At 41.8% G+C, this 17,593-nt stretch overlaps 1 protein-coding gene across 4 annotated transcripts in view; it reads left to right on the plus strand.

Moving 5' to 3' along the window:
* Positions 1 to 1,069: 1,069 nt before the first annotated feature.
* Positions 1,070 to 17,593, plus strand: part of garnl3 (GTPase activating Rap/RanGAP domain like 3) — a 78,281-nt gene continuing 61,757 nt past the window's right edge. For all 4 annotated transcript variants that reach the window (XM_005720226.1, XM_005720229.1, XM_005720227.1 and 1 more), the window contains exon 1: positions 1,070 to 1,602. In XM_005720226.1, coding sequence (XP_005720283.1) covers positions 1,505 to 1,602 — 98 coding nt within the window. In that variant the 5' untranslated portion in view covers positions 1,070 to 1,504. The remainder of the gene's footprint in view (positions 1,603 to 17,593) is intronic.

Raw genomic sequence — 17,593 nt, forward strand, 5'->3', positions numbered from 1 at the left:
ATAAAATGATCAGGGGTATGTTTCAATACCTAGGTATTAAATCATACATTCATATTCTAACTTTTAGTTTCAGATTCTGTGATCTTTTCTTTCACAAACGGCACTGCTCTTATCAACAAAACAGATGCATTAGTATTGTTTTGACTGATTTTTTTGATGACTGCTTTATCGCAAGTCTAATTTAGACAACAGCAGAAACAAAAGCACAGCGGGACCAGTCTGCTGTCATTCTCAGGGTATTAAATAGTGTCTTGTTGTCAGAGCTGCTAGCATCTACCACATATGCACAAGACAATAAACTTCCAAATAACTCCTGTGTGCCCTCAATAGTTAGGTTGAGTGAAATGTCCACAATTTCACATAGAACATGCAGGTTCTATGTGAAAGTGCCCTCACTCTCACCAAGAACAAATGTTCATTCTTGAAGTGACTGCTGTTCTTCAGTCAACCTATAGCTGCTACAGACCAGAACATATTAGCGCTCTTACTCCAAGTTTAACGCATTTGTTTCTTATGCTTATGTTTGTTAGGAATCATGTACAAAATCAGGCACATCATGTACATCTCCCACAGATGCATCTTAACAGCAAAACTCAAGTTGCCCACCCTTAAACCCTTCAATGAGTTTAAGCCATTGAAGACATTTTTATTTATAAAACTTATTAGTGAAAAACAAAAAAACTATTAAAAAGAAGAAAATCAAACCAGCAGATAAAACCTTTGTCTGCACATGTTTGAAAAAACAAAACAAAAACAAATCTGTGCTGCTGGCAACCATCAAATGTTTATGCCCTTGTGCAGTAAATTCACGAACATGTGTTACTGAGCCAGTCCAAAACTCAGCACATCAGTCTCCTACATGTTTGGTGGAGAGTGCTCTCAGTTTTCCTTTACTAAGATACAACACGAGTATAAATCACGTTCGCGGTTCAACTCTCACTTCATCAATTTATCTTCCTTTCTCACGCGCAAATAACTTCATTTGACTCAATTCTCGCTCACTCTTTACTCTCTCTCCCTCTTTCTCGCTCTCTCCGTCGGGTTTTATGAGGTCACTGACGAGCAGCCACTCAGTGCTGGGCTGAAGCTGAAGGAGCGCTGTGAGCTCCACATTAGTGGATAACAGGATCGGGATCTCTGGAGCGACGGAGACTCCTCAGCGCAGTCCGCTCAGGGTGACGACTGCAGCAGCCCCGCTACAGCCTGCTCCAATAAGCGCGCATGAAGTGAAACCAGCCCCGGCAACATGCATCTCTGAAAGCGTTCAGCGGGCAGTCTTTTGTCTAGCCTGAGGAGAGGAAAGTCTGCAAGCCCACTTTCCTTGCTCCACTGAGGTGAACTGAGCGTCAACAGAGCCTTTTTTCTACCCCGTTTTTCCCTTTCCCCCCTCGCTCTCTCTCTCTCTCTTCCGCCTCTCGCAGTCCATTGCTCGATATTGGACATTTTCTTTTTTTTTCTCTTAAGCGCCGCGGTTTCCCCGAGTCTACCTGTTTGCCCAGCACCCATGAATTCAGAAAAAAATGTGTATCTTGGGAAAGACAAAGGCATCATGCGGAAAAGAGCCTTGCTCCTTCGGAAGGGTTGCAGCTTCGAGATTTCCAGGTAGGTCCTCTTTTCTATTTTTTCTTAACGGTGGGCGATTTTATTTCTGTCTGGGACATGAGGGCGATCACAAAGAAATGGCCAGAGTATCCCACTGGAGCTGCACTCTCGTGACAAGAGCTAGCACTTAGTTTCTGATCTATGTTTCACCTTGTGGATCAGGGTTTTAACCGGGATCTGGCGTGTGCGCGCGAATTGATGAGCAGAGGGATTCCCCGAGAAAGGAAAAACAAGCATTGTTGATCCAAAAAGACCGTACATTCATAAACATGACAGGTTTTAACCTCTGTTTCAAATGAAAAGATGCATTTTGGGGGCCATCATATCGTTTCCATCTCAGCACCGTGCGTTCACGTTTCTTATCGGACCGTGGAAGGATGCGTTACGCACGGGCTCTTTTTGTCTGCGCCTGACTCTGCATTATTGACAGAGCTGCCCAGCTGCAGGACGCGGTCTTTGGTGATTTTAGAGCCCGATTCAGGTGCTGATCGTGCAGCCCACCAACATGCATTGTAGAATACAAACAAATCCACGTAGCAGGTATTTGATCACATGCGGTAGTGTTATGCCAGGAGGCACCTGTGAGTTCAGACATCCAAACAGGTGAAGGCGGGGAGGGCCTTGGTGACAAATAGACCACAGGCTGCGGAGCTAATATGACTTGGCTGTGTGGTACAGCTGGGTTTAACCTCCCGCTGGTGCTTGAACATGTGGCTTCCTGTGGCAACCTCCTACTGTGGTTTATCTGCTGCAACATCATTCATCAAATGGTTTGGGTACCTTGGTCAGGGCAACTAAGCTGCAGTTTTACTTAAAAGACTCACTTTACTGATGTCACACCAGTTCCTTCCTCTTTACATAATCGCTTTTTTGTTGACTATACTTCCATGCCAGGGAGTGTTTGTTGAGAACTTGTGACAGCAGATCTGTTAGGTGGTCGTTTTAACTAAGGTAACTTTCTCTGTTAATTGTTTGGTGTATAAAGCAAAACGCATATTTATATATAAATGGAAGGCTCACAATTCTGAGCTTTTAGGTCCAATAGTGTGGCAGTATAACCTGCAGGTACTCAGTCACAGTGCTGTGTCTGTGCAATATTGAGCCAAGTCACATTTTTGTTCATTAAAAACTCATCTGTTCGTTTTCCTAGAGACAGAGCACAGACTGATATTAACATTTAATGAATCCCCCGTTTGGTCTGTGTTTGATTTTCCATTATCTACCACAATGTGAGGCTTGGAAATGCAAATAAATATACATATTTAAAAAGGGATTCCTATGATTGATTTCCATATTAATGATGAATTGTTAGGAATCATGTTTTATCACTGTGGTCATATCATCTTGACTACTCCTACCTTCACTCCGATTTCCTGCCATTTCAGACGAGCTGTGGAGGTGTACACAAGTGCAAGATTACTCACAGATCTCGCTTCATTGCTCTTATGGCTTATAACTTTGTCCCAGTGTGTCTATTGATGGTGAGACTTCTGTCAGGGAGATGGCTAAATATCTGACTGCACGTCTGACTTATGGCAACAGAGCCATGTTTTGCACACAGCATGCATATGTGGGTTGAAATTTGGCTAGTTTTGTGTCCACTTACATTCAAATTACACATCTCTTCTAATGAGCCAGACCTATCTCGTGCAGTGAATGAGCTTCTTCCATTTCTATGCTGTTCTGCGCTGGACCCAGAGTCACACTGTAAAGCTTCCTGGCACTCTGTCTCTCAGACACTAGCAGTTTAACAGACAATCAATCAGAGGCAGGCCTAAAGTGGGACTGCGTGGGGAAATAGATTCTCTGCTGTACTGAGAGGTGGAGGGGTGGATATGGAAGACACTCAAGTGAGAGGCTTCTGCTGAGAAGTCTGTGTATAATTCATTGCACTGCAGAGAGGCAGTGCAGAGTGTCACATCTGACCGTACAGATGTGACACATTGTGACCACTTCTTAAGCACACATGCTGTACGTTAGAAACATGCTGTCACAGGCAGGATCGGGCTTGCGCTCTCTCACACAAACTGGCTGAGTTGTTCTACATGTATGTTAGCAAACTCTATTATGAAGCAGCATTATCTAGACATTTTCTCCTTCGGGCTGCAGACAGTGGGAAACATCTTGCAGCATTTGAAAGGAGTTCCTTAGGGCACCAGCTAATGATTCTGTTGTGATCATTTGATCTTGTTATTATTTTCTCAGTTGATTCATTCGTTGCTTGGCCCATAAATCTGAAAAGCGGGAGAAAAAAAAGCGATGAAAGATGAAGATCGTAATTTCCCAAATTTCAATGTGACATTTATCAAATGTCTGAAAGCATGAAAGTCCCCACGATGTTCTGCTACAAATGGTCAGTCAATCGTGTCGTCATTTCACAACAAGTCCAAAAGCTCAGTTAACGGTGTAAAGCTGTCGTGATCGGTGCTAAGCTGCTGGAGTTAATACACTCTGGTATAAACATGCCACATCCCATTAATATTTCCAACTGTGATCTGGACACTGCTTCATCATGACTAAGCCTTATCTAACAAAGTCAGCGGAACACCAGTTGGCGGATATTCTCACTGACAGCATGTAGCTGCAATACTTAGATGGACCACTGAAACCAATTACAGGGCCATTTTCCTCTGCTGCTCTCGATTTATTCGGTGAGGGATGCAGGTGGTTCAGCTGGTGTGTGTATTTCTGTGCATCAAGTACAGTTGTGCACATGTCTGAAGGTGTCTGGACTCTGAAGGGGAAGTCAGCCAATTTTACACTCTGGTCTATCTAGGCCCCATAGCCTATCATGGACCTCTGTGCCTTGTGGCTCAAGCCTACATTGGCTATAAGCATAATGCTCTCAATTCTCCAGTTCAGCAATGAAATGTACAGTAACTAATTTGGGCGTTGCTAGTTAGTCGAACTGGTTAAACTAACTTGGACATATGTGCAAACTGTGGACGTGAAGCCCAGTGATAGACTGGTGGGCTGTTTAAGGTGTGCCCTGTTCATCCAGTGTTAGCTGGCATAGACTCCCGGACAACACGGGTACCAGGTTTTCACAGAAAGGGTGCTTCTCTGAAAAAAAGAAGGGAAACAAAGACTATCTCCAGTTCTGCTGAATCTGTTTGGATCCAGCCTGAGACTGGCAGTGTTCTAGAAATGCTCTGCTAATCTCTGGAGTATGTTTTAAGAAATATGAGGTTAATTATGCTTGTGCATACACTCAAAGCAAGTACATAGAAAGCATTGTCTTTGCCCTGGAGCTTTGAGCCTGACAGAGGGAGAGTCTGGATATCCTCCAGGAATAACAAATCCTTAACTAATTACAGTCGTTTTCCATTGTTTTCCAAAACAATCGCAACACGTCTGTTTGTCAAGTCCGCCTGTCACTAAACTCTTGGCTCTGGTTTGTCTCAGAGCACTCCCCACCAGCATTGGCTAATTGTGCCTCAGCCAGATTAGGCTAGGTGTCACTTCAAGGAGCCAAGAAAGAGCTGGCTCGACTCTGACCACGAACTGGCAGAACAATCGCAACTTCAGGAAATAGTGCAAGAGAGACAAAGAGAACTATGTGAGCACTCATTGCTACTAGTAAGCACAAAGATGAAAAACAAAGAGGCCACAGGGAAGAAGACGTCCCCTGATGAAGCCTGAATCAAAAACTCAGGGGAAACTTCGCTGTGTAGAATTTTTTTGGGGGGGGGGGTTTCACTTATCAATCCCTCATCAAGAAGCTATAGTTTATTTAAGTGGTAGCTGCATGTTACTGCAAGGGAGACTAACAGAGACCAACAGAGAACAACATGTGAGTAAAAAAAATAGATTACTATGGTTTAATTTTGTAACACAGACCAGTTCAAGATAAGAAGTCTGTTTGCATTATAGGCAGGGGAAGATTAGGTTTTCACAGCATGGGTTAGTTGTTTTGTGCTGTTCATCAATCACTTTTCTGTTGGCTTATCTGCCTGTGTATGCCTCTATTCACTCATTAGACTAACAGTGCAGTACCAACTTCACCTGTGCAAATACAGTAGATCTCTGTGGTGGCCTGTGAGCTGTGAAACTCTTACACAATGTTAGTCGCACGCCCTTTCATCCTCACTTGCCTTGAACTTCTCACTTGAGTGGTTATTCGAGCACACGCGCTTTGAAGTGCTGTCAGTGTCGTCATTAACCTTGCCTGTTGCCAAACCCACAGTGTTTTGTGTCTAGAGGTGTGTGTGTGTGTGTGTGTGCGCGTGTGTGTGTGTGTGTGTGTGGAGTGGGGGTGGGGGGTTGCCGTAGCTTGCTGCGCATCACATTGCCTAAAGACTGAATCTAGGAGAAGCCGAAATCCGCTGCTCTCCGTGCGCTTCGTAACTGAACTGGAGTGGGAGTGGTGAGCATATGTATCTTTAAGAAGAAAAAAAAGAAGGAAACATATATTTGGGTTTGTCCTTTTGTGGTTTCCTGGTGAATTTTTTATAGTAGGCTTCAAAGCTCAATGCGAATGAAGAACATACACTTCAAATGTTAGATGCTTTCCTGTAGGTTGTTTTTAGACCTTTCAATACACCAACCTTCTGTTTATGTGCAGAGGCAATGCTGATGCACTCTCATGCAGACTGAAAGTGGTTGTGATAGGCTGGCTTACTGGGGTCTCCCCCTGCTTTACAGTCTGTCATAACGCACCCAGCAGGAGGAGGGGGAGGCTGGTTGGGTGGACCATTTGACATTTTTGCTGACTTAAGATACTCCTCTGCTTTGCATACTGTGGACGTTCTCTCGCACAGATGTAAACCTTGTTCGGCACAGTATGTGTTTGCATTGAAAGATGAGCGCAGGAGCGGTGTAGACAGTTGGAATTTAATGCATTAAAGGTTAACTGTAACTAGGATTGTTTATGTCCTGCAAATCAAACAACTAAAGCCGATGATTTTGTTTTTAATGACTCACAACAACATTTTAAATATGGTCTCCTTGTTCTCAGTTTGAGGTCCAGGGCGCGTCTCTATGCAGAGATGCCCAGATGTCCCCCTCCCCAGCTTGCTCCCAGATCCCTGGGAAACCACTATGTTCAGTTTTCTAAAATAAATAAAGAAGAGCATTTAATTCTGACATAAACCTTTAATACACCGATATTATCATTCACCTGATCTATCTGTCAGAGTCATGTGACAGAGCCATGTTTATGGTTTGTTTAGGTTCAGTCTCTTAACCTTTCGCGGTTTAATGGGCCTTTATTGTCACAGATTTTTAAAACAAAGCAATGTTGATTGTGGTTTTAAACAGTAAGCAGCCTGTGGTTTCTTAATCTGTGGGTCAAAGTCATTTTGTTGACCTTTTGATCAGACACCTCCTCTGTCATTGGCTCCTTTCCTCTATTTTCATCACATGTCCAGAAAGCTAGCAGCTAAAGAAAATATCCAAAATCCTGTTTAACCTAAGGTGTTTGTGGTTAATGGAGGAAACTAATGTTGACAAATTTAATAAGAGACGTATTTAAAATGCGAAAGGAATCCAGTGTGATCATTTCAAGTTGCTATCTTAATATGGTTGAGATTTTACATTTACAGCCAGTTTACAAGAGTGCAATAAAGGTTCTTATTTCATACGTTCTTCAGGTTCATCAAAACATTACTCCCAATGCAAATTAACTGCTGCAGATACATTTACTAACAGATAGGGAGTGTATCTTAGAGCTCAGCTAAACATACTTCCTTCTTACCCATATGCAAAGGTTTCATATTTACACTCTACAGTATTGTGCAAAAGTGTTGAGCCACCCTTAATTTCTTCATACTTTGCTTCCAAGGAGATATTCTTGTCATTTTTAAAGAGGTCTTAAGCAATAGTTTTCCAGTCTTTATCTCAGTCTCTTAAAGTTTTTCTTTAGACATTGGTTGTTTTTTCATGCATTGTCAGTCGACTTCTTGCAACTGTTTATCTTCAGGGAAATGTTTGTTTTCTTTTTAAATCACGTAACACTGACTGATGAATGAGTATAAAAATCCAGGGGATGGACTATGTTGTGCTTTTTGACAACTAGGCAAAGAACCAGTTTTAAGTCATATCTTTAAGCACTTTGTTAGCAGACGTCTGTCACAAAAACACACAATTTTTCCCATTTCTGCAGTTGAATCTACAAGAAGCACCACTGATAACAGTGTTTGACAGGTGTCTGAGAGATGTGTCTGGGCTTTCAGTTGATCAATCTATTGTTCACTGTAGCTTCATCACAAAATACTTTGACATATGCTTAGCTGTCTAGAAGCCATTTTTAAGTAAAGGAAACAGAAAGAAAAGCCTGAGATGTGTCAAATTACACACAAAATTGAGTAAAAATGACTTTTGGTTGAAATCGTTATCAGCATGATGTACAGACTCTGTTTTGGCCTTTATATACTGCATTCCCATAAATTCTTGCATATGTTTCAATAAGTCAGTGCACCTTTTCCCCATTTTCCTGCAAAATATAAAGAAATCAGGCATGGCTCCAAACATTTGGAAATACTTGCATGACAATAAGACATGTTTTGACATGTAAAATTATATATACGTACTTTTTTTTCTAAAACAATTTTACAGTTGCTTTCACTCATGGGTGAATCCACATCCCTTGATTTGTTTTTGTTGTTTTTTTAGATTACATTTCCAAGTTCACACAGCTCCCTCTGGAGACACGAGCAGCTTTTTACAACTGTTTTCACATATGCAGCAGATCTGTCAACACACTTTGAGGCTTTGAATTTTGGCACCTTCCCTGTTTTTTAACTATAGTATGGAAATGACCGTGCATACATTTCCTATAAATGAATTATCCAACTGGTAAACTAACCAGTTATTTCAGTTTCTGCTCCCAGGAGTGCCGATCGCACGCTGTTTTGCTGTATTGTATTACTTGTCTGATTTCCCCTACAAGGTTGTAGGCTGGGAACTGAAATCATGTGCACACGGCTGGTTCTGCTCTGCTCAGCCACACAGTCGGTCTCTCAGCAAGGTCTGATAAACACTGGACTGTAATCGCTCCCATATGTGGCTGCATAGCTCAGCACAAGCCAGCTCAGTTCAGCCATGCGCACGATGCAGCGCACCAGGCTCATTTTGACAGTAAAATAGACTCAAATTACTACGAAGAAGAAAAAAAAAGAAGCTGAAAACGAAAGAAAAGTCCCTCACTTGATTACAACCCCATGTAAACTTTTATTCTTTTGACTAAAACATCTGCTTCCATTTAGGGTTTTTTAGACACATACCTACACATTAAAATGCGCTGTGCACTGCTCCAGGAAAGCTTGGAGTGGAAAACATTTCCCATTATAGTTGGCCGGAATAAGACCAAGCATAGAGCGAGTTGTACTTAAAGCTGGGTATTGGTTGAGATGTGGCCACCTCAAGCTCAGCCGCAAGCCACATGCACACAAGACTCATAATCTGGGGAGCGTTTTATTTTTTTCGCAAAGTATTACAAACTGCCTTTATAGCAAGGTCACTTTCAAAGTGAAAGTAAATGTTTGAAAGTTGAAAGGAAGTCTGCACATATAGAAAAGCTGTGAGTATACAACATATGCTGTTTCTCACCCACCAGCTGTATCGTGGTCATCCTTAAAAAGTTATCCAGGAGAGATGGTGTGAGAAATGGAGCGTGTGAAGGGTTACTGTTGGACATTTTTACCCTGCGGTTTTTTAGGAGGCCAGCCAAAACCACTTCTTGGTTAGCGGGTGAGCAACAGAACAAGACATGTAAGAAAGAAGGAGATGGAAGTGCAGTTTAAATGCACTTGTAGAAAAATAAGGGCATGCAGAGGTTGTGAAGGCAAAGCTGAAATAAACTCGCTTAAATTTGAGCTTGTATTTCAGAAAACTGCTCAAAGGAGTTGTCGCAAACCCCCCACTCCACCCCACTATAGGTCTCATACTGCAGTTGCGTACTGATTGCATTGCATGATGCTATTTCTCCTCTGTTGTTTTGGATAAAGAAAGCATGCATGTTGGTTTACACAAACACAGGTGCATACTCACAGATGCATTTTCCCAACAGTGCATCACTATTGTTGCCGAGATGTCCGACACAGAGTCTTTAAGACCCCCTCTGAGAAATTTTAGGCTTTAGCACCTCATGTGTCATAACCGGTTTTCTTTTTCAAATGAGGAACGGAAGTGATATACTGTTGCATTTTAGTGTGGGAACACCCTTTGAGGAAGTTGAGACAGCAATGATATGGCCCAAGGCAAGAGGAGGTTAAAGTAAGTGGGACTGTTTAATGCTTTTAAATTGAGATAACCTGTTGAAAAATAAGAAAATTAGGCTTTCATACTTTTTTTGTCTGGTAACCACATTTTTTAAAATGACCTTTGGTGTGATGTTTGCATTAGTTGGAAAGTTAAGAGACTCATGTTAATATAGTTAACTCTGATAACAAGAAACTGAGTACAAATGTTTATACACAGGCGTCATCGATTACTGTGATGAGTCGTTGCAGCCTCACTAAACTATGAAATCAAGTACATGCAAATGTGCAATGCTAAAAAAAATGGAAGGAACACTTTGTAAACATATCAGATCTCAATCTAAAAAACATGCTGGATATCTACACTATTGGGGACTGGGTAATGCGTTACAAATGAAATGATGCCATTTAATAAAAATGAAAATTAATGGTATGAAAAATGGTGCTCAGTAGTTTCCTGACAACATCAGGACATGCTGTGTGTCCCTCCATGGATATGCCTCCCTACACCATCACTGACCAGCCACCAAACCAGCCGTGCTGAATGGTGTTACAGGTAGCATCGGGGCAAACCTGCTCTCATCTGTGAAAAGCTCAGGCTGCCACCTGCCAATTCTGGTATTCTATGGTGAATGCCCTCAGGCCACACTCATGAAGTTTCTGATTGTTTGGTCAGAGACATTCACACCAGTGTAATGCTGGAGGTCACTTTGTAGGTCTGGCTGAGCTCACGCTGTTCATCCTTGCTCAAAGGAGTAGATACCAGTCTGCTGATGGGTTTGGAACTTCTACAGCCCTGTCTGTCTGCTTCCTAGAATCTCCTCCATGTTTTCTAGACTGTGTCGGGGGACACAGCAAACCTTCTGGCAATGGTGCATATTGATGTGCCATCCTGGAGGTGTTGGACTACTTCCTGCAACCTCTGTAGGATCCAGGTATCGCTACCAGTAATGATACTGACCCTAGTCAAATGAAAAACTAGTGACAAAACAGTCAGAAAAGATGAGGAGGAAAAAAATGTCAGTGGCCTCCACCTCTACCTGTGCTTTCAGCACAATTTGTTGTCTCATTGTTGCTGCTCTATCGCACCTGTTGTTAATTTCATTAACACCAAAGCAGCTGAAACTAATCCACAAATCCTACAAGTTTAATTGACTTGATGCTATATTCTGATTAAAAAGTTCAAGATTAAAGTCAGAAGTCATGTATTCTCAGAAAGACAAACATCAGGGTGGGGACAAAATGTAAACTCAGTGACTTTGATCGTGGCTTTAGTGTTCTTGAAACTGCTGATCTCCAAGCAAGACCGTTTCTGGAGTTTAATCCTCATGTTGCAAACGAGCAGTAGTTGTGCATGGTTCAGAGAATAACGTGTGAATCGGACACAACAGCTGTGAAACCACAGATTATGTCAGAATGCAAAACACCTCACATGAACAGAAGAAAATGATGTTGGGCTCCATTGTTGTCAACCAAAAACAGAAATGTGAAACTACAGTGGACACAGGCTCTCTAAGACACAGCAAACAGACAGTCAGATCAAACTCAGTTTCTGCTGAGGCTGAAGATGGTAGGCTCAGAAAATTTGGCTTCAACAACATGAATTCATGGACCCAACCTGGCTTGTGTAAACAGTTGCTGTTCCCACTCAGTTTACTTTAAAGGCCAAAGCTTATTTGAATATTGCAGCTGACCGTGCGCATCTTCCAAAGGTTGCCCGCAGTATGATGATGTAAGTTGTCTGAAATGGCTCTTATGAACATGACAAAGAGTTAAGTGGACTTCAGTGGCTTCTGTCTCCGATTCGAGTCTATCACAACTCCTTTGGGATGTAGTAACACAGCAGTAATGTGCAGCTGCAATATCTGCGGACTTGCTAATAATATTTCCTACATCTCACAGAATTCGTGCCACCAAGAACTAATACTTGGTGATTGTGCAGTTTTCCTTCTCATTCAACTGTGATAAAAGCTAAAACCACAAGAGGGCAGACTCTCCCTGTAAAAACAGTGGGACCATATGGCTGCATGATATAGGCTGAAAAGAGAAGGATTGAAGAATTCAGAGTCACACACAGGCACACACCTCTCACAATGTGAGATTTTACAACTGCTCACATTATGTGAAGATGAGTTCAAATTCACGTTGAGCAGCATGTTTGATATCACGTCTCTCCACTAGGAGGAGGGTGTACATTAAAAAGCAGTGATATCTGTGAGGACACCAGGAAGAGTCCGCCCAGGGTTTCATATCAGGCATCAACTTCACCGGGTTTATTTTCGTGAAAAAAGCTGAATTTATCTCATGTCTGTTCTGCATTCAAGCAGTGCACTCATCTACACGGTGTGTCAGGAGCTCCGTACCTCTCATGAGCCTAAAAGCAACAACAAATATCCAATAAGGAAATTATGGAATAAGATGTTTTTCTTTGATTTCAAGGTTCAAATTCCTAACAGTGTTTATGGTAATAGAGACATATTTTTGTTACAAAGGGAAACATATTAGATTCAGTCATTATAAACTAGAAAATCAAAGTGGTTCCAATATCAGCTGTCACTAAATCTGTCACTTTGGACACTGGGCATAGTCTATTATATTTTGCTCTCTTGCATTGACTCCTGTTGCTTGAAACGGTCATACTGTAAGCGTGGGTACATTACATGTTTGAAGACATAGGAATTCTCATTTCTCGGTAGCACTTTATTTAGAAAGTTAATATTATTTCTCTATTGTAAGTTTTTAACTGTGGATATGGCACTTTTTAATAACGATATGTTTCTTGTGGGCCAGCCCTCTGCATTTTGTCAAGCAGTTATGTTCTCTCTTTTTCGAGTGGTGTTGCTATATCATGCGTTTCTATACATTTTCCCATAAATCTGAGGGTAATAAAGCTTTTGGCTCTTGTTGTTAGTGCCAGTGTTATTTGGTAGTGAACAGGTCTGAAACACAGTTTTGGCATTAAACAAAAAAATACAAAAGCAGACATTCACATGCACATGTAGCTAAAGTGCCAAGGGCACAGAGGTGTCCAGGACCGGTCTGAGCGTCACAGGCAAAAGGTTAATTCACCTGATTACATTTAACATGACTGCCATCATCAATCGACACAGCCTGACATAGTGGCATTTCACTGAGGCCACATGGTGACCGGCTGGCATTTGAGATGCACTAAGAACAGAGAAGCCAAGGCCTGAATCCAAATCGTGTGTGTGTGTGTGTGTGTGTGTGTGTGTGTGTGTGTGTGTGTGTGTGTGTGTGTGTGTGTGTGTGTGTGTGAAGCATTGGAAAATTTTATGAAAGGGGAAATATAAATATAGTGGGCTACTGGAACTCATAATCTCAGTTAGGGAACGACTCTTTCATTGTCCTAAAGTCACTGCATTTTGACATGCTTCCTTCTCTGATAGGTACCTAAGCAACTGTAACTGTAATGTAAATGTTGTGCAGCAATATGCACAATACACAAACCTGATGGTGAAGCTGGACTATAAGTAGCAAGCATTTACAGTATCTTGATGCATTCTCAATCATCCAGGTAAGTAAATCTCCAGAAAGTTGATTCTGTTCATCTTGACGTAACGTTTTGTGGGAGAAACGTTTCGTCACTCATCCAAGTGACTTCTTCAGTCTCAGCTGACTGCAGGTTTCCCCAAATCTTATAAACAGTACATTTGCATAATTACTGAAACCAGCCCACTGGGAGGTCAGTTCCTTAATCTTAATTATGGAAATTCTCATGACCATTGATCAACAACCACTGACCAAAACCCACTGATCAAAGACCACTGATCAATTGCTAAAGGGTTGAATTTTGCTGTCAGACCGAGACAAATCCCCCTAGTGGAGCTGATCACAGCCACAGAAACAGCAATTCGTAACAACAATATTGCAGAAGTGGAAGCAGGGCAACTGCGGACGAAAGTTTCGGCCTGTCTCAGCAATGCAAAGCCCCCAGCATCCAACATCACCATGGAGGAGAGGAAGGCACTCACATCACTTAGTGATGACAACAACATCATCCTTCCGGCAGACAAGGCTAGGTGCACAGTATTGCTAAAACAGAAAGACTATCATGAGAAAATTTTGTCACTACTCAGTGATGAAAATACTTATGAGCCCCTGAAACGAGACCCAACGAGACACAGAAGAGCCACCTCGTCGGGCCAGGACTCTGCAGTCTATTTACACCTACAGGCCAGTGGACACTCTTCCAAGGATGAGGATGTACACATCCTGGACAGGGAGGAACGCTGGTTTGAGCGCGGAGTCAAGGACACCATTTACGTGAAAAGGGAAAGACCATCTCTGAATCGAGGAGGGGGCCTAAGGGTACATCTTTTGCCATCTTGGATGAGTGACGAAACGTTTCTCCCACAAAACGCTACGTCCAGATGAACAGAATCAACTTTTGGAAAAGCATTTACAGTAGTTCATTTACACCATTGATAAAAACCTGCACAGTCCAAGCTACTTCAAGCTCCTCTTCCAGTGTGGAAATCATTATAATCGCTCAAACTTGCAATAATGAAAGGGAATAGAGGTGGGCAGAACGATCCAAATATCGATAGTATTGATGCTAACATTGGTACTGGATTGATACTAGCATGATAGGATTGATACTTTGTGGAAAAAAAAACATTTTTCACTATGAAAAACGTCTACGTGTCACCTGTGGAACTCTCTCCCACTGAGCATAAGATCTCTGGACTCAGTAGCTTCTTTCAAAAACCAACTAAAAACTCATCTTTTTAGAATTGCATTTTGTTAACTGTGGTCTGTTTTGTTTGTTATCCTTGTGTGAAGCACTTTGTGATCTTTTATCTAGAAAGTTGCTATATAAATAAAGTTTTATTTACTTACTTACTTACCTGTATCGCCTAGTTTTTGTTTTTTTCACAGCCAGTCATATTCTAACAATAGAAGCTTATCCAAAGTGTTTGAAAAACGGGCACATTTACATCCCAGGTTTTCAAAAAAAATAACGCACTTTTAGAATAGGTGAAAAACTGGAAGGTGTGTTTTGTTGTGTGTTCTAATTATTGTGGAAAGTATAAATCACTGTGATGTGATGGACATTAAAATGTGCTCATGACTTGCAAATTTATGATCAACTCATAAATCATGACACACTGCTCTCCCTTACTTTAAACTGCCAAAGGCAACTTGTATATTGGTATTGGCAGTACTGTATTTACTTGGTATCGGATGTATTCCAAATTCTGCAGCATCACACAGCACTATCAAATGGAGCCATCTTTAATGACTGGTTCCTCTTGCAGGTTACACATTATCCACAAGCAGCGGCTCATCAAAGAAGTGACATCACGGCAGGTGTTTTCATTTGCATGTCGCGTACATGACAGATAATAACCCCACTGTGCATGCCGTCCACTTTTGCATATTATTGTCTGCAGTGTTTACATTTTTCGCTCATTTTCATCCATACCAATTTATTTATAGAAGATACTCCCACTGGATTTCATGTGATGTAGCCATCACTGTATATTATACACTTTCAGACAAGCCTCGTTTATCCTACGTGTGGGAAAAGTGCCGTGGCTTAGATCGTGAGACTGCAGGGCCTGAGTGGCAGCTGTCCAGAGAGAGGGCGGTGGAGCTCAAAGGGATTATCGCACTATTGAGTCAAGAGCTCTTGATCCCCACCTTGTAACGCACCAGCTTCATGTGCTTCAACTGCCGTGGCTCACCCTGCAAGTGAATAAACAATTAGTGTACCTCTGCACCTCAGCCTTACTGGCATTGACACATGGACTGTAAATCCACACACTGTAATGCTTACGCCTACATATACAATCTGATCTTTAAAGTTCCAGTCGTCTGGGGAACAAAGAGCCTGAGAAAGTCCACTACTGCCGCGTCCTGCACACATACAAGAGTTAAAAAACAAATTCTAAACATTGATTTTTAACTTTCTGCTGAAGTCCTGAAGACAAAGCTTAGTAGATTTTTTTTAAATTGAAGCTCTGCAACATAAAGCAGCTATAATTTAAATATTGCAGCAACTCTTTGCAGCTAGAAAAAAATAGTCCAGTAATTATGTTTAATTTTCTTTGCTTATGCTAATCAATTTCCAGTTGCAAATGAATTGGACAGTTTGCCTTGCGGGTAGGAGGCAACCTTTCAAACTGACTGCAAAGCCATTTAACACTGAGCATTTAAAATTTTGTCTTTAGGGACTTTAGTAAATGACCTGTTGATTCATCTACTATTCATAGAAACCTCATCATAAATTGTCTCAATAGAAGGGTAGAAAAGATAGAAAAGGCTGAGGCTTGCCAAGTTACACAAGAACTGGACTGAAAATCAGTGACAATAGGCAATCAAATACATTTTTGATCATCAACATTGAGTTGACAGTCAGGAGAAAGGTACAACAGTGAGTGTCTGCAGCCATCTGTAGACCACGGTCATGGTGTGGGGCTGCATTTCAGCCAGTGGTGTTGTAGCTCTTGCAAAGCTGATGGAAATATGAACACTACAGGATGGTGTGTTCCTGTCTGATCCAACGTGCAATACTGTCTAGAAAGCATCTTATTGGCAACACCTTCATTTTTCAGCGTAACAATGATCCCAAAAGAAGTAAAAGCATACCTGAATAGAACATCATAGAGTGGGACACTATCAGTTATGGATCGGCCCCATCCCAGAGCCTGCATCGCAACATTATTGAAGCAGTGTGGTGTCACCTTTACAAAGAATGGAATAAAAGGCAGCTGAGATCCAAAGAAGAGCTTTGAATATCCTTCAAGTAGAACTCTTCCTGAAGACTAGAAGCAAGCGGCCTAAAAGAGTGCAGGCTGTGTCAAACTTATTAGAACTGCACAAACTAAAATAAAGGCAATATTTTGGTGGATTCATGTCCTGTATTATTTAACTTTGTACGTAAGCTGTGCATTATATTCATCACCTCAAGCAGGCTGTTGTTACATTACACTTACTGTAGTGTTTCTTCTCAGCCCGTTTTGTTATGCATTCAGGATGCCCGCCCTCCAACCCCACCCCCCTCTGCCGTATTAGCAGACTGATCTGCGAAGAGGAAGTCTATCCCTGTTCTCACTTCCCTTGTTAAAGAATAACTTCATAAGCATCCGTTAAAATAATAAACCCTTTATGCAAAGGCCACGGACGCCAGTGCACGATATGGTGTGACAGTGGGAGGGTGTGACAGAGCTGTGTTTATGTAACTTGTATGACTGCCTCTTTGTGCGAGTTATTGGCCCCTGGGCTCTAATTAGAGCTTAGGGGTGTTGAGCTATCTCAGGTTGGCTCATTGTAACTCAATCCTGACCTCAGAAAACTACATACACGAACTCCAGTCTTGTTTAAAAGGGTTTTTTTCCCCTTCTTTTATTTTGTTTTTGAAGCTTCAGGCTGTGGCAGATTACAGCTGCATTTCAACATGAGCTATTTATAAAGGTTATCACATCCAGAGAACGAACAAGACAAAATGCCATGTGTGTTGGTAGCTTTAGGTGTTTTCCTGTAGCATGGCATGTCACAGAGGGGGGTTTCTGCTGATTAAAAATTGATGAGCAGCTGAGTGCCATGTAGCCTGAGCCGAGCATTCCTGCAGTCTTTCATGTTTTGTGTGTGTGTGTGTGTGTGTGTGTGTGTGTGTGTGTGTGTGTGTGCGCTCCAGTTGCACTCAGTTGCAGGGTACAAACTCACCCTTCAGCAGTGAAGGTATCATATATACTAAAGATCACATTTCACCCGCTGTGTCTGTGTGTTTAAAGGGAAAAACGCGAGAGAGCTCAGAAATAAGATTTAAA

Source organism: Pundamilia nyererei, unplaced genomic scaffold (genome assembly GCF_000239375.1).
Source record: "Pundamilia nyererei isolate P.nyererei 1_Seehausen unplaced genomic scaffold, PunNye1.0 scaffold00002, whole genome shotgun sequence".
NCBI classification, from domain to species: Eukaryota; Metazoa; Chordata; class Actinopteri; order Cichliformes; family Cichlidae; genus Pundamilia; species Pundamilia nyererei.